This window comes from Camarhynchus parvulus, chromosome 9, assembly GCF_901933205.1.
Source record: "Camarhynchus parvulus chromosome 9, STF_HiC, whole genome shotgun sequence".
NCBI classification, from domain to species: Eukaryota; Metazoa; Chordata; class Aves; order Passeriformes; family Thraupidae; genus Camarhynchus; species Camarhynchus parvulus.
In genome coordinates this window covers 6,479,007-6,495,876 of record NC_044579.1, presented here as the reverse complement: position 1 = coordinate 6,495,876, position 16,870 = coordinate 6,479,007, and the positions used below count along the sequence as shown (strand labels likewise).

Below are 16,870 nucleotides of genomic sequence, written 5' to 3'. Positions count from 1 at the left end.
GATGAGTCTGAGCATTACTGACAATTATTATTTCATCATTGATATTTAACTTCTTCTGTTCCCAACTGAGCACTGCCTTTGTCTGTGGACTTCAAACCTCTCCTTCCCTTTTCTTCTCTTTGGAACATTTCCCTGCTCCCCTGGGAGATCCAGTAACTCATTTATTCCTGTCTCCTTCAGCCTGTTCCCTCCAGCAACACCACTCAAGTGAGCTGGCGAGCCAGCAGCTCTCTTTCAAGCAGCCAAACAACCCCCAGCTACTGTGCAGGGAGTTGCACACAGGCTCATCCTCACACATGCGCCTGTACAACCAGAAATCCTCCCTGGCAGCTGGAGGCATCATTCAGGTGTGGGGCAGTGCCCTGCCTGGGGGACAGTGTGGCTGCTGGCTGGGGGCAGGACACCTGCAGAGAGCCTGAAAGCTTCACAGGGGTTGGGGCTGCACGGCTGTCGCTGGGATTAGTGTGCTTTTAAACCTGACACAGAGATGGCCACGGTGCACTGCTGGTGTCTGAGAACAAGGAGGGCTTTGGCCATGGCTCTGGAAGCTCTGCTGCTCAGAGTGACTCTGAGATATGTACAAGCTTCTTTTTCCCAGCCTGGCAGCCAAAGAAGGAGTCAAAATTCTTCTGTTCTCATTCTCAAGGTTGTTTATTGTTTCTTACCTATAACATTCTTTCTCTGACCCACCGAGGTCTGTCTGGCAGGTCAGGTTGAGGCACACTGCCCGCCTCAGAGGTGGTGTTATCTTTTTGTATTAAAAACTATGGGTACACTATTTACCATAACTTCCCAATACCTATCACCTACGTTAGACAGTGAGCTTCTACTCTAAACCAATCTAAAAGTGCCAACATCACAGCAGAAGATGGAGGCCAAGAAGAAGAAAGAGAAAGACGGACACGCCCAGATTCCTCCATCTTGCCTCCTGAACCCCCATTCTAAAAACTTCAAAAATCAATTTTTCACCCTGTGATAAATTCACTATCATTCTACTTAAAATATTTTAACTTGTAATTCTTCATATAAAGGTTGATGATTGTTTTTTTCTATAGGTCAAGATCAAAGGCACAGGGGTCTTGGGCTCTGTGCCAAGGTCTCTGAGCTCCTTGGCAGGGTCTTGGGTCCTCCAGGGCAGCCAGAGGAATTTCCTGGGTTCCAACATCTGGCATTGCCCCTGGGCTCTGCTTTGGCTTGGTACAGTAACCCTGGCACTGCTGGGCTGCTCCTGTGCCTGGTGGAGCAGAGCTGGGGCCGTGGGGCACAGGGAGGGCACCCTATGCATCCCTCCTGCCTCCCCAGTGCCCCCACAGGGCACACTCACAGATATGCAAACCCATAGGAGATAATCAGCACAGGTGCCTTTACCTTTTCTCATCATGTCTGTAAGATGTAGATCCCCGGCCACTGGTCCAAATAAACATTTTAGAGGGCTGCCCAGGGTTGGCTCTGCTCGCTGCAGTGGGACGATGGAAGGACCTGGGGGAAGAGGGATAATTTTTGTCACTGCCCATCCAACATGGCAGAGCACACCATATCCAGTGTGCCAGATCCCCTGTGGCCATGCCCCTGTGCTCTGAGGATGGACATTTGTTAACGTGAGGTGAGATGTAAAATGATGGGGATGAGAGACCAGTGTGTTGGAATGGAGAATAAACCCCATTAGCCCCACTGGCAAAAGGTGAGGCTGGATAATCAGACTTAGCTCTGCTCCAAAGGATTCATACCATGGGTAAGAAATCATCAGCAGCTCTAGAAAAGGTAATAGCTGTGTCCAGTGTTCTTATGGCAGTATTTTTCAGGGACAAGATGGCTATTGTTTGAGCACATCCACACTCATTACAGGTTTTTGGTTGTTCTGCAGCTCCCAGCAAGGTGAGGCTCTCAGGGAAGGTGTCTGAATGGGGCAGAAGTAGGAGATGCAAATGCAGCATTTTGTGGAAATATAACTGATATGACAAAGATATCTTTTCCCGTGGAGAAATTACTATCCCAAGGCCAGTTAGAATCCTGCCCAAGGACTTTGTTTCACTTCAGGGTGTGAGGTCTATTCCCTTCTCTCAGGGTCTCAGGCCACACTGGACCTGCTAGTGGGGCTCCCCTTGTAGCCCCTCTTAATTCCTTCTGGTTTTCATGAGGCTCAGTTAAAGATCTTGGTCTCTGAGAACTGGGCCATTCCTATGAAGGTTGCATTTTGCCTTCTTTTACAGCACAACGTTTTGTGTTTTGAGCTTAAGGGAAAAAAAATATTCCAGATACCAAATAGTTCATTGTGAAGTTTTCATACACTGGGGGCCATTCTTCAGCTCACTGAAAAATAAACCTGATGGCTGATGCTGTCAGCAGAGAAGGCACATGATCTGAGAAAGTCTCTAATGCCACTGTCTCCATCATCATGCGAAGGGCTAATTTCAATATTTGCATAGTGGTGAACCAGGAGAATACTTAAATACTGTAGAAGTGGCTGCAGGGGAAGACTGACATGGACAGGAGCCAAAACCCATCTGTGTGCAGACAGGCTGAGGGACTGGGCATTCCAGCTGGAGTCAGCCCAGAGCCCCCACCACAGGGGCCACGACACAGCCCCAGGCCCAATTCACACCCTGGCTGGGCAGACTGGCCAAACTGGTGTTCCTGTCACCCCCTCCCTGCTGGGATCCTGCTGCCCTGCTCAGATGCTGGCTCAGGACTGGGACTTGCAGACAAGGACCTTGCCTAAAATAAGAGGTGGCAATATTTGATGGAGCTTTTGGCTGCATTGGTGAACAGCAAATTGGACAAGAAGGGGATCCAGAAGAAGGGAGGAGGAAGGAGGGGAATGACCCCCAGCCCTCTCCCTGATTCTGTGGTGGTCAGTGCAGTCTGAATGCCAAGAACAGTTCTGTTCTTTCCATGCAACCACTGAAGTTAAATACTGGGGAATGAACAACTGGGTGAGGCACTACCTCCCTGGAATAACTGCAGTTTAGAAGGTGAAGTAGCATCTGCTGGGATCTAATTAATATAGCCAACAACTAAGTGTTTTGATAGTGATATTGGTCAGAAATTTCACTTGTGGAATCACTCACCCTGAGCCAAATCCTCACACTGCTGGATGAGATTTTACCCACGTTACCGCAGACAGCACCACAGTGACCTCCCAGCTGGGCCTTCTGCTCCAGGCCATGCAGGAGGGGTCAGACCAACTCCCCAAGGGCCACACTGCATGCTGGACTGAGCCTGTCCCAGGCTGAGCTCCGTAATGATGGAAAATAAAATTATGTTTTATTTAAATTATGCCATTGCACTCGTTAGGATGTCACGCACTACAGGAGAGCCTGGTTGTGCTGCCACAGCCTGAGTGGTCCCAGAGCCATGAGGAGATGGTGGTGAATGCTATTAGAGAGCCTTTTCTTAATTAAGCAAAGCTTGGGCACTCATTAGAGGTCATCAGCAGCTTCTGCCACCTGTCTGAGCTGACAGGGACACCTGGGCAGGACTCCCTGGGCAGGGAGCCAGATTTACAAGCTCCAGAGCAAATTGCTGGGCTGGGAGCTGGGTGAGGGGTCTGTCCCACTGAGGGGATGCCAGAGAAGGAAGAGGGATGCTTCTCTTCCCAGTGAAGTGGGAGTGATTTCAGACTCCCTTGCAGTGCCAGTGCCCTGGAGCAGTCCGTATGTGACAGCTTTAATGCTGCCTGCTTCGTTAGCTGAGCAATCCAAGCTAACCACCACCATTTAACACACAATTGCACGCCTAATTTTGTGTAAAATTGTAACACTGATAACATCATAACACCACTCCAGAGGTCAAATGAGTGACCGAAGCCCACGGTTCCCTTAGGCAGGGGTTGGACATCAGGTAAAAGCCTTTTGTGCACCAGCAACCATAGAAACTCCCAAGGAGCTGCCTTTGAAGACCTTCGGAGGATTCATAACCTCCAAAGTTGCATCCTCCATGAGCATTCTCTGCCCCACCACGTGGTGGGGTTCACAGGGGTCTTAGGAAGAGGGAAGAGATGAGGATCTGACTCCATGTTTCAGAAGGCTTGATTCATTTTATATATATTATATTAAAACTACACTAAGAGAATTTAAAAAAAGATTTTATCAGAAAGCTTGCAAAGAATAGAAAAAAATGATAACAAAAGCTTGTGTCTGACCAAGAGTCTCAGACAGCTAGACTGCAATTAGCCATTAATTAAAACCAACTAACAGACCAATCAAAGGTGCACCTGTTGCATTCCACAGCAGCAGATAATAATTGTTTACATTTTGTTCCTGAAGCCTCTCAGCTTCTCAGGAGAAAAAATCCAAAGGAAAGGATTTTTCATAAAGCATGTCTGTGTCACCACCAGATCAGTTAAACCTCCATGCCTTTCTCCCCTGCTGGGTAAGCCTCTGTGAACTGTGTTTCTTCACTGCTCCCTCTCTCCTTTCTGGGAAAACAAATAACACTACTTTTTCTTGGTTTTATCCCCATGGCTTCTCAGAGTCAGCTGCTGGCAACTTATTTTTATCATGCAACAAGTAATCAGCCTAGGCAACTCACTACTGCAGGACGTCAGCCTTGCATTCAGAGTGGATTGTGTTATTGCTTGAACAGACAGAGCACGTAAAGTCATGAAAATACCTTAAAAACAGTGGAGAAGAGATGCTTCAGGCTGCTTTTTAGACTGTGGGGGTTATACCTATAGGGCAGGTTATCCAAAAATTGCTGTAGTTGAGGTGACTTTTGCTAGTCAGGGTGCTGGGTGGGACTCTGGCCTTCCTGCCTGACCTTGCCTGCACACCTCTGTCTCCTTCACTATCTACACAAAGTGGCATCAATGCAGTTGTCTCTTGACATGGTTGCCACAGTAACAGGCAAGGGGGCCAAGCTTTGCTTTTTACAAAACACACTTCATTTTTCATATCTGGGTCTATTCTGAGTAAATGCTCAAGGCTAAGGGCAGAAATGCAGAGTAAAGAGTGCACAGTCTGGTACAAACACAAGTCTGTGATGCTGTCCCACTCGTTCCATCTTCTCGAGCGTTGCCTGCTGGTGGATTTCATGGAACTCACTGGAAAACCTGACAAAATGTCCACTTTTTCAGCCAGTGCAAGGTGAAGACTTGAGACAGCCCTTAGAAAATTAGAACAATTTTGCCCTGTCCTAAGGACTATCAGTATGTCTACATGCAACAACCTGACTGAGGATTTCAGTGTGAAGAAAACACAACAGGGTAGCATTTGCTTCAAATTGCTCCAAAAAAGGATGTAATTCTGAGGGTAAATCACAAAATCCCTTAGCTGCTACCTTGGGGACTATATTACATACCCTGTATTACTCTGTTGTCCTCACTTCACCCTGGGTTGGCTGCTCTCCTTCCTCTGTCTTCAGTTTGAGTCATCACTGGTATGAAAAGTCCCTTACCTCTGGGTCACCACAGCTGTGAGTGGCCACAGAGAGATGATGCAGACCATGTTTTTAGATGGAAAGCTGGGTTTTAGGTGCGTGTTTGCTTGTAATTGCCTCTGCCTATGTTTATGTTAATCACAGGGTTTCTGAGACCTTGGAGAACCATTTACAGTACCAAACTAATGAGCTTTTTTCCCCTTATGACATTTCATTTCCTGGGCAGTGTGGCCACTATAAAGAGAGAAGCACTTCCTTTAATTTTGTCTCATAAAAGACACCCTGATTCATCAAAAGGCAACAAAAGCTAAATATTCACCTAAAGATTCAATCACTGACCACCTCAGCTCTGTGAATACACCCACATCCCCCACTGCCCATGCTGACAGCTGCTGGATGCTTTATCCCAGTATTTCCCAGCCAGGAGATTCATTCAAACCCCAAGGGAGGTCTCTGGAAACCCCAAAGTTTTCCTGCCACCCCTCTCCCCTTGGCACCCACAGCAGCCAGTGCCAGTTCTTGGGCAGATGGGTCAGTGGCTGTTGGGTGGTGGGGAATATTTGGTCTCTCTCATGCCTGGATAAACCCTTTTTATGAGTGGTCCCATGAGAGAAGGAGGAGACTGAAACCAGGCATCAAAGGCAACCTGCAAGAAGACAGCTGGGCTCACTTTGAGGTGAATTTACTGAATATCAGCAATTAGACTTTGTGTCCAAACAGGTCTTACCCATGCCTCTGTCTGGTGATAGAATGTTCTCTTATGGATTTGATGAGCCAGAAAACAGGGAAAGTGGTGTGTGATGAAGGATGGGAGGATAAATAAAACGGCCTGTTGAATTTTTAATGTAAAGTGCAGCCTGACTGGAGGGTAGTCTGGCTTTCAGGTGCCTTAGAGCATGGAAGAGTTTCCCAGGCAGAGTGGTGGAAGTAACTCCTGTATTAAAATGCTCCTGTCTGATTCAGGAGATGATCCAGGGCAGGTTTCCAGTCCTGGTCTTAAAAGAATAACAGAACCGGACCAAGGACCCTTGTTTGCATCCAAAACACGACAGAAAACACACACCATGAACACAATTAAGCTAACTCACAAAAGAAATGCCTCTGCATTAGCAGAAGGCAGTCACCACTTAGGGAACGTTGAATGCCCTGGCAGCAGCAGCTCTGAATGGAGGAGCAGCAGAAGCAGCACCAAAGGGTGGATTTGTGCCTCTGTGAGAGAACTTTGCTGATGGGCAGGGGCAGGGCAGAGTGGCACAAGCTGCTGCTCTTGCTGCAGCCTCTCAGGAGCCCCAGCTGCACCAACAGACTGATCCAAGCAGCAGGTGACCTTCAGCCTGAGCAACGGGGAAATGGACACTGGGCAGCTGCTGCTAATGTACTGACAGGAGTATGGGAAGGCTGATGGTTAATGATGCTTCATTAATGATTCACTTCTATTTCTGACCCTCCAAAATCTCCCCAGAGCTCAGAGCTGAGCTCTCTGTCCAGGTTTTGAGTTGAATGAGGGAGACATCCTGGACACAGAGTGGTCCTGCTGGATTCCCATGCCACAGGCACGTCTAGGACATTCCATGTCCAAAGGAGGAGAGAGGGGCTGCCAGGGACAGCCGAAGCCATCACACAGAGGTGCAGATGAGCTGTGTGTGGAACACACTGACATTTGGGTATGTTTTCTAAGGCAATATTTCTTTATGCTTAAAGTCACCCTTGACAGTTAATTCCCTCTTTCCATTATATACAGGATAAAAAGAAGTATTCAGAAAGGCTGAGGTATCTGTATGTCCCTGCTACATAACAATATGTCCACACTTTGAAATCAAATATTCCAATGTAACCCCTGAACCTTCCAGGTGTTTTTCTCTCCAGTGCTGACTTTCTTTGTTTTGAAGAAGGTTTTAAGCCTTGCCATTTAATTATGCCCCTCATCCCTAGGCTTCCACTTTCCCAACAGCTGCCTTCCTAGTCCACCCAGCATGTCTGCAGACTTATTTAGCCTTTACTCTTCATGATCTTTTTACCTTTAACTTACTTCTCCAATTTTCTTTCCTTATTTGTTTTCCAAGTTCCTCTTCCTATACATTACTATCCCAGTGACAATTTATTTCACTCACCTTGGCCACTCTATGTTACTCTCAATTATTCTGATTTAGCTGATTGAAGAAGCGAATTTGAAGAAATTCTTGTGTCCCAGGTCAGCTACAAAGGAGGGGCTAGAGCAAGCAAGAGAGTCCCAGCTCCTCTTCTTTGGTGACCTCTTGGTTGCCTTGAGCAGTCTGGCATTATGGCCTCAGTTTCCTCATGGGTACAAAAGAGCTGCTGGTGCCACCACTGTACCTGGCACCTTCAGGCCATCCCCAGGAGGCAGAGCATGGAGTGAAGAGCCAGCCCTTGCTCCCATCCTCGTGTTTTGGTGCTGGTGAGTTTGCAATCCAAGCACGAGGCAATGCCTCTCTTGGCACGTCGCAGTCATGAGGATCAACGTTTGTGAGGAGCAGCTGAACATAATTGTCCACTTTGCCTGTCAGGATTCTGCAAACATTTTTAGCTTTCCGTGCTGGATTTGAATTTACGCAGCGAGTGACACATTGGACAAGCACTATATTCATCATCTCAGCTGCTCCCTGGCTCTGGAGAAGGGCACAATCTGCCTGTCAGATGGGGCTGGCTCTGGGACGGGGGTGTAGCAGTGGCAAGTGCAGGGTCACCTCCCTGCAATTTGCTTCTATCCAGCTGAGCCAAGAGAGTTTTATAGTGAGATCTGCTCTGCCAAAGACCAGGCAGTGTTACACTGATGGAGAAGGATCCTGGGGGGAAGGAGGAAGGCAATGAAAGTGCTGCACTGCCTCACTGGATGCTCTCCTTTAAATCTGAACTCAGTCCTCCGCAATTGCAGAGGGATAGATCACCTTGGGTGCTGCACTGCACCACGAGAGCTGGGCCAGGCTGGCTGGATAAGAGCATGTGGGTGGCACTGAGGAGGCTCTGTGGCTCATGGCTGTGCCCTGATAAACCCAGTGGGAAATGGAGATGGAGTGGAGGCACACTGCTCCATGCCAAGGTCAGTCTCTTTGATGGTCATCAGAAGGGAATGACCTTCTCCCCACAAAAATCTGAGGTTTTGTGGGAACCTACTTCACCAGATCTTAAAGGATGCTGTTTTGGATACTAATAAATATATTTTTAAGAGTAATTTGTTGCATGGGGGGAGCTGAATCCCTCTGACAATGCTGAAGAGACCTGGCCTCAGACTGACTGCTATGTCCTTTCACTGCTGCCATTTGAGGGACCTGGGATTCACACCCCAAAGTGTGAAACAACACAGTGTTGGCAGTGCTGTTTTAGAGGTGATGAACAGAGGCACAGAGGCTGCTGGGACCTGGCCAAAGGCTCCCAGAAACACTCTGGTGGTTGTAGTTAGAAAAACAGCCTAAAAAAGGGTGGACAACCACCTTCCACAGCAAGGAGGGAGGAGAGCCAGGACACGCACAGATGCCTGTGCCAGAGAGCAAAGGCAGAGCCTTGCTTTGTGGTTGTGCCAATTCTCATCCATGGGGACACCCCTTCCAGCTTTACACCCCTCCAGAGAAGCTGATCTGAGAAGAACATGGCTTTTAAATGTCCCTGGAGAGAGCTTCACTTCAGCACTAAAACACTGATGGTGTGTCTGAGGGTAGGGACACAGGAGAGGAAGGGTGATGTGCTGCTGGGGACACAGAGGACATCAGCAGCTTTTAGGGAAACCACAGAGGAGAAGCAGATTGCATGAGTGATGTGGCTGGGGAGGGGGGTGAGGGCAGAGGAAGATAAAGAGGTGCAAAGCAGCACCCAGAGGAAAGGCACGAACAGGCAGGGCAGGAGTGGCTTTTCTGTCACCTAATTCCTTGAGCAGGTCAATCATCCTTTATCTCCTTTGAGTCAGTCCCTGTGCCATGGAGAGCAGCAGCCAGAACAAAGCAAAGGCAGAGGAGAGCTCACAGCACTGCCCAGCGGGAAGTGAATACTCTGGCACTATTTATTTTTGAGTCTGCATTTGGATTAGCTGTAAAGAGCTATGTGGATAAGCAAGCAGGCAATTACAGCTGGGACGTGCTGCTCATGAATGGAAACAGCTCCAATCTGCTCAGGACATATTGAAATTCTAATTCAGTTAGATTCCTTTAGTTACAGCGCTCATCACAGACACTAAAAGAGATAGGATTAGAAAATAAATACAACTCTTCTGCTGCCTTTGGTCTGTCTTCTGTGCTCCCCTTTCCCTCCTCCCCTCCCCAGTTTTAGCTGTTGTTTGACTTTATTTTCTGTGGTAAAATACAGCAGTCTGCTCTTAGTCTTGTTAGTTTTTATGAGCATCCAGCAGAGCAGAGCTGGCCAGACCCATGTGCTGCTGAGGGATGGGCAGTGAGCACCAGCACAAAGCCCCTGCTGCAGCTCCTCCTGTCACATCTTACTAAAGACCTCTGCAAAGGTGCAGGGGTGACACAGACACTCAGAGCAGAGCAGGGACATCATTTGCAGAAGTTCTTCCCTGGCATCATCTCTGGCCCAGACAGGAGCTCCAGCCTGCACTGCTCACCTGGCAAGCAGGTTGGCTCTCTGCTTTGGGTATTGGTGTGAAGCTCCTTCACCATTGCAGGCAACCCCTTTTGCACTTTTGTGTTGTGCAGGCAAGTTCCTAAAAGATCTGGTTCAAAGAAGTGACATGGGAAGAGGGCTGGGAGTGCTGGATCAGCCCTGCCAGTGTGACCTGGAGATTCAAGGAAGTTACTTAGCTCTGTGCTGCTGGTTTAATTTCTCTGTCTGTCAGTGAAAAAACGTTGTGTTAAATCTGCTGACATATGCAAGGAACAGATAATTGAGCTCTAAATGTCAGAGACTGCTGGGTTGGAGGAACAGGAGGAGCTGGAGTGTGTGTCTCCATCTGACTGGAAGTTGTGTTCCATCACATGTGGTCTCTTGGACCTGCTGAGGGAGCTCTGAATGCAGGGGAATGTCTAAAGTGAGGTTGTCAATAGTCCTGACACATCAGCTTAGAAACCTGGGTATGGCAGACCCTGGGGGGAAAGTTCTTGTCTCCCCTCAAGCCAAGGAAAGGGCCTGATGGAGAAAGGCAGTTGGAATATCCAGTATGACTGATACTGAGTCATGGAGCTGTGAAATAAGCAACTCTGGTAAAAACAAACACCCAGCTTGGCTCTCATAAGCATCTTTCCTCTTTGTCTTATTACAAAAGGGTAAAATTGACATCATAAGCACTCTGCAGTGGCTCGTCATCCTTTCAGAACACAAACTTCACCATCTGTAGCCCTCTTAGTTGAATATGATAAATTGCTCAGATTCACAAAACAAAATTTTGTGCCCAAGTGCTGTAGAAAATCTCCAGACGTATTTTTTTTCCTGCACACATTTCACACAGTTTTCATATAATTTAAAATTTTTATGTCCTTATTTTTTAAAATGCAATTCTGTAGGTGCAGCTGCCTGTTGGCTCTTGAGTCTGAGTCCTGTGCAACATGGCTACAGCTCTGTGGACCTTTGAACTCACACCCTCGTCCTCTGGAGATCCCTGTTTGCTTTGCCTGATTGCTTTTTGCTGATTAGTGGTGAGGAGCTGTTGTTTTAACAATGAGCTCAATATTAAGATAATAACTGAATGGAAGGGAGTGCTCTCCATTGAGTAGTTCTACTACTCATAGCAAAATAGAACAGCTCTTGGGAGCAATGTGTAAATCATATTTCTAATGACCTCTAAACACAGCTAATGCTATCCTAGTCGGGGACTTCTGCTCATATATGACCAGATATCTTCTGTGACAGTCTGTGGGGTGAGGGTAAGGATGCTCAAGCCACATATTAGGGACAGAAGCCAGCTGGCTGATTGGAAGAACAATGCAAAACTATAATTCCTCCTGGGCAGCTCCATGCCCCCAGAGAACCATTTCCAGGGCAAGAAGAAGGAAGCCTTTCTAGTGGAGACACTCATGGTTAGGACAAAATTGAATCCAGCCTGATGAGCAAGGCAAGGGAGAAAGTTAGAAACTGAGTGGGTCACATGAAGGCAGAGTGTTAGAAAGAGAGGGATCACAACCTGGAAGAGAGCAGTGATGCACAGGAGAGAGCAGGAGCACACTGCAGCAAGGCAGCAAGGAAATACTGCACAAGGCAGTTGGGATGCGGTGGATGGGGAATCTGGCGAGGTGAGCAGTTGATTGACTGCTGAGATGAGGCTGGTGACTGGGCTTAGCCCCGTGCTGCACCAGCCACGAGGTCAAAAATCAGAGTGAGCTCTAAAGCTCCTGCTCTGCAGATGAGTCCAGTGCCTGGTGGGCTGGGTGATAGAGATGCAGATTCATCCTCTTTGGAAAACAATAGCTCAGGAGTTATGAATCTCTACAGATGTGCCCTTGTAGTATAATTTTTAAGCATAAAACCAATTTTTCTTTAGAGTCAGGAAAAAAGATAGTGAGAAAGAAAGAAAGCAAAGTCTCTCTAAGATAGAAGAAAGTGCATATGCCTTCAATGCAGTTTTGAACCAAAAATGAGAACAAAGTCTCTGCTGCTCTCTGAGGGCAGTGGAGCATGCTGAACAGTGAAAGGGCCACATCCATGAAACCAAAACCCCGTGTATGTTTGGTCTTATAACTGGTCTGGAAATGAAAGCAATGGTAGGAGCAGTCACAGATGCATCCATTCCTCACATGACAATAATCTATATTAATTGCTGCAAGCATCCAGCTTCAAACAGTGTCACTGCAGTGCTATTACTGTTTAAAAGTATTGAGTTTCCAAGGAGGTGAATGTCTTTTTCTCTCCCTAATCATGATTACTTGGCTTAGTACTTGGGCCAAGCTTCTATTTAACCAAGATAAATGGATATTTCCAAAACAAGCAAGTTAACACTATGCATCACATTATTACCCTCCTCACAGATTTCTTGCCTCTTGTGTTATTTTACTCAGCTGCTAAACACAAATAACAATAAGAACAGGGAGGAGAAACTATGCAGAATCCTATATGTATTAAAGGGAAAATAATACATAAATCTGGTTTTGACCATTACTTTGTCCTATTCTGTGACAGCATTTTCCCTTGATCAGTGTATTATAACAACATTATTCTGTCCTATAATTTCTCTTCTGTGAAACCTGGGCATCCACACCACATTTTTGCAGATACCACCAGCCTATCTGACTAATATTTTGTCGCTTCCTGCTTGGAATCCTTATTTATCATTTAAGTTGATGTGCCAGCACTGTGGGTTAGCATTCAGAAGAGCAGATGGGGAATTAGAGAGAAAACTTCTGTCAGTGGTAACGGGACTTCCATGCTTCATTTCCCCTGGGGCACAGTGAGTGTTTTCCTTTTCAACAGTGCTGGGCAAAACTGCCTGAAGGAATTGGTGGCAGCAAAGCTGTGAGCTGGCAACACACTGAAATTGTCAGAATGCAGGGAGAGATTTTGGGTTGCTGGGCCATTTGTGGGCAGTTGTTTTGTAATAGCTCCTGGGAAGATATCCATCTGAGCACTGGAGTTCCAGTGCAAGATACCCAGGGAGAATTGGCTTTATGTGACATATGTGCTATGTCTGTATACTCTGCTCTTTAGGAAAGTTTAAAAATTACATGTTAATTTTGACCCAAACTGATGTTTCTATGGACTTTCTTCCTGCCTCCATCTCTTTTAAGAACCTCTGAGCCCCAGTAATCATGTGGATTACATTTGAATCAAAAGGCAGAAAAGCTGTGTGGTCACACTGACCTTGAAATCCTGAAGACCATTTCCATGATAAAGGTGCTTTACAGCAGAGCTTGTGACTGAGGAGGCTGCTAAGGGAAGTATAACCAAAAATGTTTTTCACATGGAGATATTCTCAGGATACTACCTTGCTCTTAAAAGCTGGTGATTGAATTTTTCAAATTGTTTGGTTCATTTAAGCAGACACACCTGTAGGGTAACTCGTGAAGGTGTCAGCTAATGCCCTGCTCATGCCTGGAGCTGCTCCTGTTGTAAAGTGTGTGCCTTTCTCTCTAATACAGTGTAGTCAGTAAATAAAAGCTGGTAGTCTTCCTCCAAATGTGTTCAGAGGGTTTTTATCCCTTATTGATTTCATAGTGGTAATTCAATAAGAGTAAATATTGTCAGGAACTGCATTTTTATTGCATTTTAACTTTCACCCATACTTGCTCCTCTTCCTTACACTCGAGCTGCTTTTTAAAAATTCTTCTTTTTAAGCTTCTGTACAAGCTTAATGAAGTCAATCATTCCAGTGCTCTTTGATATGTACTCAGAAGAGACTGGGAACTTGATTTTCTTCTTATTTACACCTCTGAGGTCAGCAGCTGAATGCAGAAGCAAGCAAAGGGCCAGAGCACTGCCACAGAGCCTGTCAGCACCACAACAAAGGCTTTTCTTCAGTTTACAGTGGTCCTTTGGGAAATCCTAACAGCTGCACTAATGTTGGATGTAATTGAAGAAATACACTCCTTAAACAGGCAGGCAGTTCAGTATTTAAACATAATGCCTGTTGAGGGAATGCTTGAAAGCTGATTTTTGACCTTCATGTGAGGCAAAAAAGAGATTTTTTTTTTCAGTATCTGTACAGATTTAAAAAAATGATGTGGAACATTTTGTCCAATAGTAGCTTTTTTTTATTTCTTCATAGTGTTTGTATTTATTTTTACATTTTGCCACAATGGAAATTCAATCAAAGTCAAGGATTTTATCACCTTTCCACTTGACTGCCTGAGTCAGATGCTTAAAATGTAACACCAGCAGCCCTGCGAGTAGTTGATTAAAAAAAAATCAACCTTTTGCACTATAGCTCAGAGAAGTGCATTTTTGTTGTTTTTTTTGTTTTGTTTTTGTTTCTGCAGCCTGGTGGAGTCATTTGCTACCAAAACACGTTTTCACCCAAAGTGGTCTGCCATTGGCACATCAAAAGGGCTGGAAAACGTTGCTGCTGGAGAGTTTCAGTTGCCAGAGTGCTCCCCAGTCAGACCAGTTTGCTGGTGCAAAGCTCTGGGCTTGCAGCAGCAGTTCTGCTGTCAAACACATTTGCTGTCTGGGAAGCAGCAATTTTCTTCCTCTCAGTCCAGAGAGAAGCAAAGTTTGTTTAATCTGGAAACTAGAAAGCAGGAGTGGAACAAAAATGACTATTGCTCTGCACCTTTCCAGCTTTCCTTTATGCCCCCAGGAACTTTGCTTTTTTTTTTGTCTATCACCACTTCCAAAGCTCTCACTTGCTCCAGCACAGCTGGAGCAGCAGTGGTTTGAGCAGCCAGGTCCTCCTGGGGCTCTGCTGTCCCAGGTTTGGTGTGGCAGAGGATGCTCATCCAGCCCACTGCTGCTGCCAGTCCCCCCCCGAGGACCCCAACACTGGAAGGGCTGGCTGGGAGACAGCACATCCCGTTCTGTTCTGCAGATTTGGATGCACAGAATAAATTCCTGGGGGGTGTGGGTCACTGAGCAAAGATATCCATGTGTGAGCTCCTATTCCATGTACCCTGCTGTAAATCCAAACCAACTGGCTGAGCTGGAAGGCCAGGCTGGCTCCAGCAGTGCCCTGACCCCCCTTTCTGCTCAGCTTTGAAAGGGCATCCCCCAAGTGTTACCTTGGCAGTGCTTGGAAGAGTATCAGCAGTTGCAATAAGTAACTGATACTATTCCCTAAGTGTCTGCATTTTCACTTCTATGGAAAACATTAAGCCGATCTAGGAGCAATTAATTTGGGAGATGCAAGTCAATCCCAGCAAAAAGCAGCACTTGGAAGACCACCCGTGGATCTCAGCAGCTCAGATTCCCTGCAGTTAAACTAAATGTCATCCCACTGTACACAGCTGCTGGCTCCAGGTTTGCTAATTTGTAAAACAACGTGAAGAAGATGCTGCACTTGTGAGCAGGGCAGCTGAATTATAGGTACTTAAGCAGCACTGTAGGGATATGAATTCTGTTTATTGCACAAACCTGCCTCTATAATTAATAGAAATTATTCCATTCCCTTGCTCTGTTTTCATTAATTCAGACTGATAGCTTCAGAAGACCAGACCAGATTAGGAAACACGTTTTGGAAGAACAGGAGAGAACTAGAGGACTTTCTCAGCTTTTCAGCATCCCTCCAGATCTCCTTCAATGTGCAAGGAGCAAAATTACTAGCAATGCTCTGGGTGTGACAAACCATCTGGCACCATAATTGTAGCTCTGTTTTACTTTTCCCTGCTCCTGGGACAAATGACCCAAACTTCCCTGGCTACCTGTCTAAATTGAACATTATGAAATGTACTTTAAACCCTCAAGAAACAGCCACACTCAGCCCAAAACCTTCTTAAACCCCAACTGCTCTCTACGACCAGCGCCAGCACGTGCCAATAAAAACAGGCTGCAGGGTTTACCTATCAAGCTGCAAATGAACTGAACAGCCCTGGCTCCTTTAGTGGGAGTTTTATAGGCCTCTCTCCCCTCTCTTAGGAGGTGTAAACATATCAAGGTTTAACATTATGCTTTATTTATCTCAGTGGTGTAGTGTGTTATTGTTCCCACAGAGGCTCTGGTGATTCTTTATTGTAGCAGAGAGGGGGGCACTGCATGAACCAGAGCTGCTGCAGGAGCTGGCTCAGCCATGGCCAGTGACACCTGAAACAGCTGAGTTTGGGGTGCTGCTCCATTATTTTGGATGCTCTGGAAGCAAAGTGTGTCCAGAAATGAGCATGAAAATCAAACAGCTGCACAAGGGACAGTGGCCTTCCCCTCTCGCTGTGCCCCCAAAGCAAAGACACACAGGAACAGGTACAGCCAACAGGTCTTGTTTTCCTCATGATTCATTGAAAATAGAATGAATCCTAATAGCTCTCTAACATAAAGTACCTGGTGGCCACTGAACTGCTCTAAGGAGGGACCTTTATTGACGTGACTCCATGGCCAAATGTAATGCAATAAAATGATTGGATTTGGTTACGCATATTGACATGGTGTCAGTGACAATTTCCATTCTCTCTATTATTTCTATAAATAAAGTCATCTGCTATAATTAGAAAATATGAATGTGCTAAGACCTCCATTAATTCTTCTCCATATTAATCTAAGATCTGGGCAGATGTTTATTAATACCTTGTTTCACTGCATTCATCAGCTGTTACCAAGAATAGAAAGATTGAGACCTGATCTCATGCTGAAGGTTAAACAAGTGCAGATCTTGCCAAATCTTGGCTTCTGATTGGTATTTTGACAATGCCTTGTTTTTTTATCAAAATATTTTCTGAATTTTGACCCTCTCTCTGTCTTTCTTTCCCTTTGGACCATGTATGAAACTCAGAGATGTTTCCCAAGCTCTGGGACTGTCTGATGTGACTTCAGTGGAGCTGAATTACATCAGCCTGTGGCCTGCCCTCTGCTCCTTCCACCTGGAGCTGGGTGAAAGCCCAGGTCCAGCACATTCAGTGCTGAGCACCTGCTGATGGGTGCTTGGGGATGGGTGTGAGGAACAGCAGGAGTGGATGGACCT

At 46.2% G+C, this 16,870-nt stretch overlaps 1 protein-coding gene across 2 annotated transcripts in view; it reads right to left on the bottom strand.

Moving 5' to 3' along the window:
- The window catches only part of LOC115906891 (calcium-activated potassium channel subunit beta-2), a 92,073-nt gene that overhangs the window by 15,249 nt on the left and 59,954 nt on the right, over positions 1–16,870 (bottom strand). For both annotated transcript variants that reach the window (XM_030954424.1, XM_030954425.1), the window contains exon 2: positions 1,369–1,479. In XM_030954424.1, coding sequence (XP_030810284.1) covers positions 1,369–1,424 — 56 coding nt within the window. In that variant the 5' untranslated portion in view covers positions 1,425–1,479. The remainder of the gene's footprint in view (positions 1–1,368; positions 1,480–16,870) is intronic.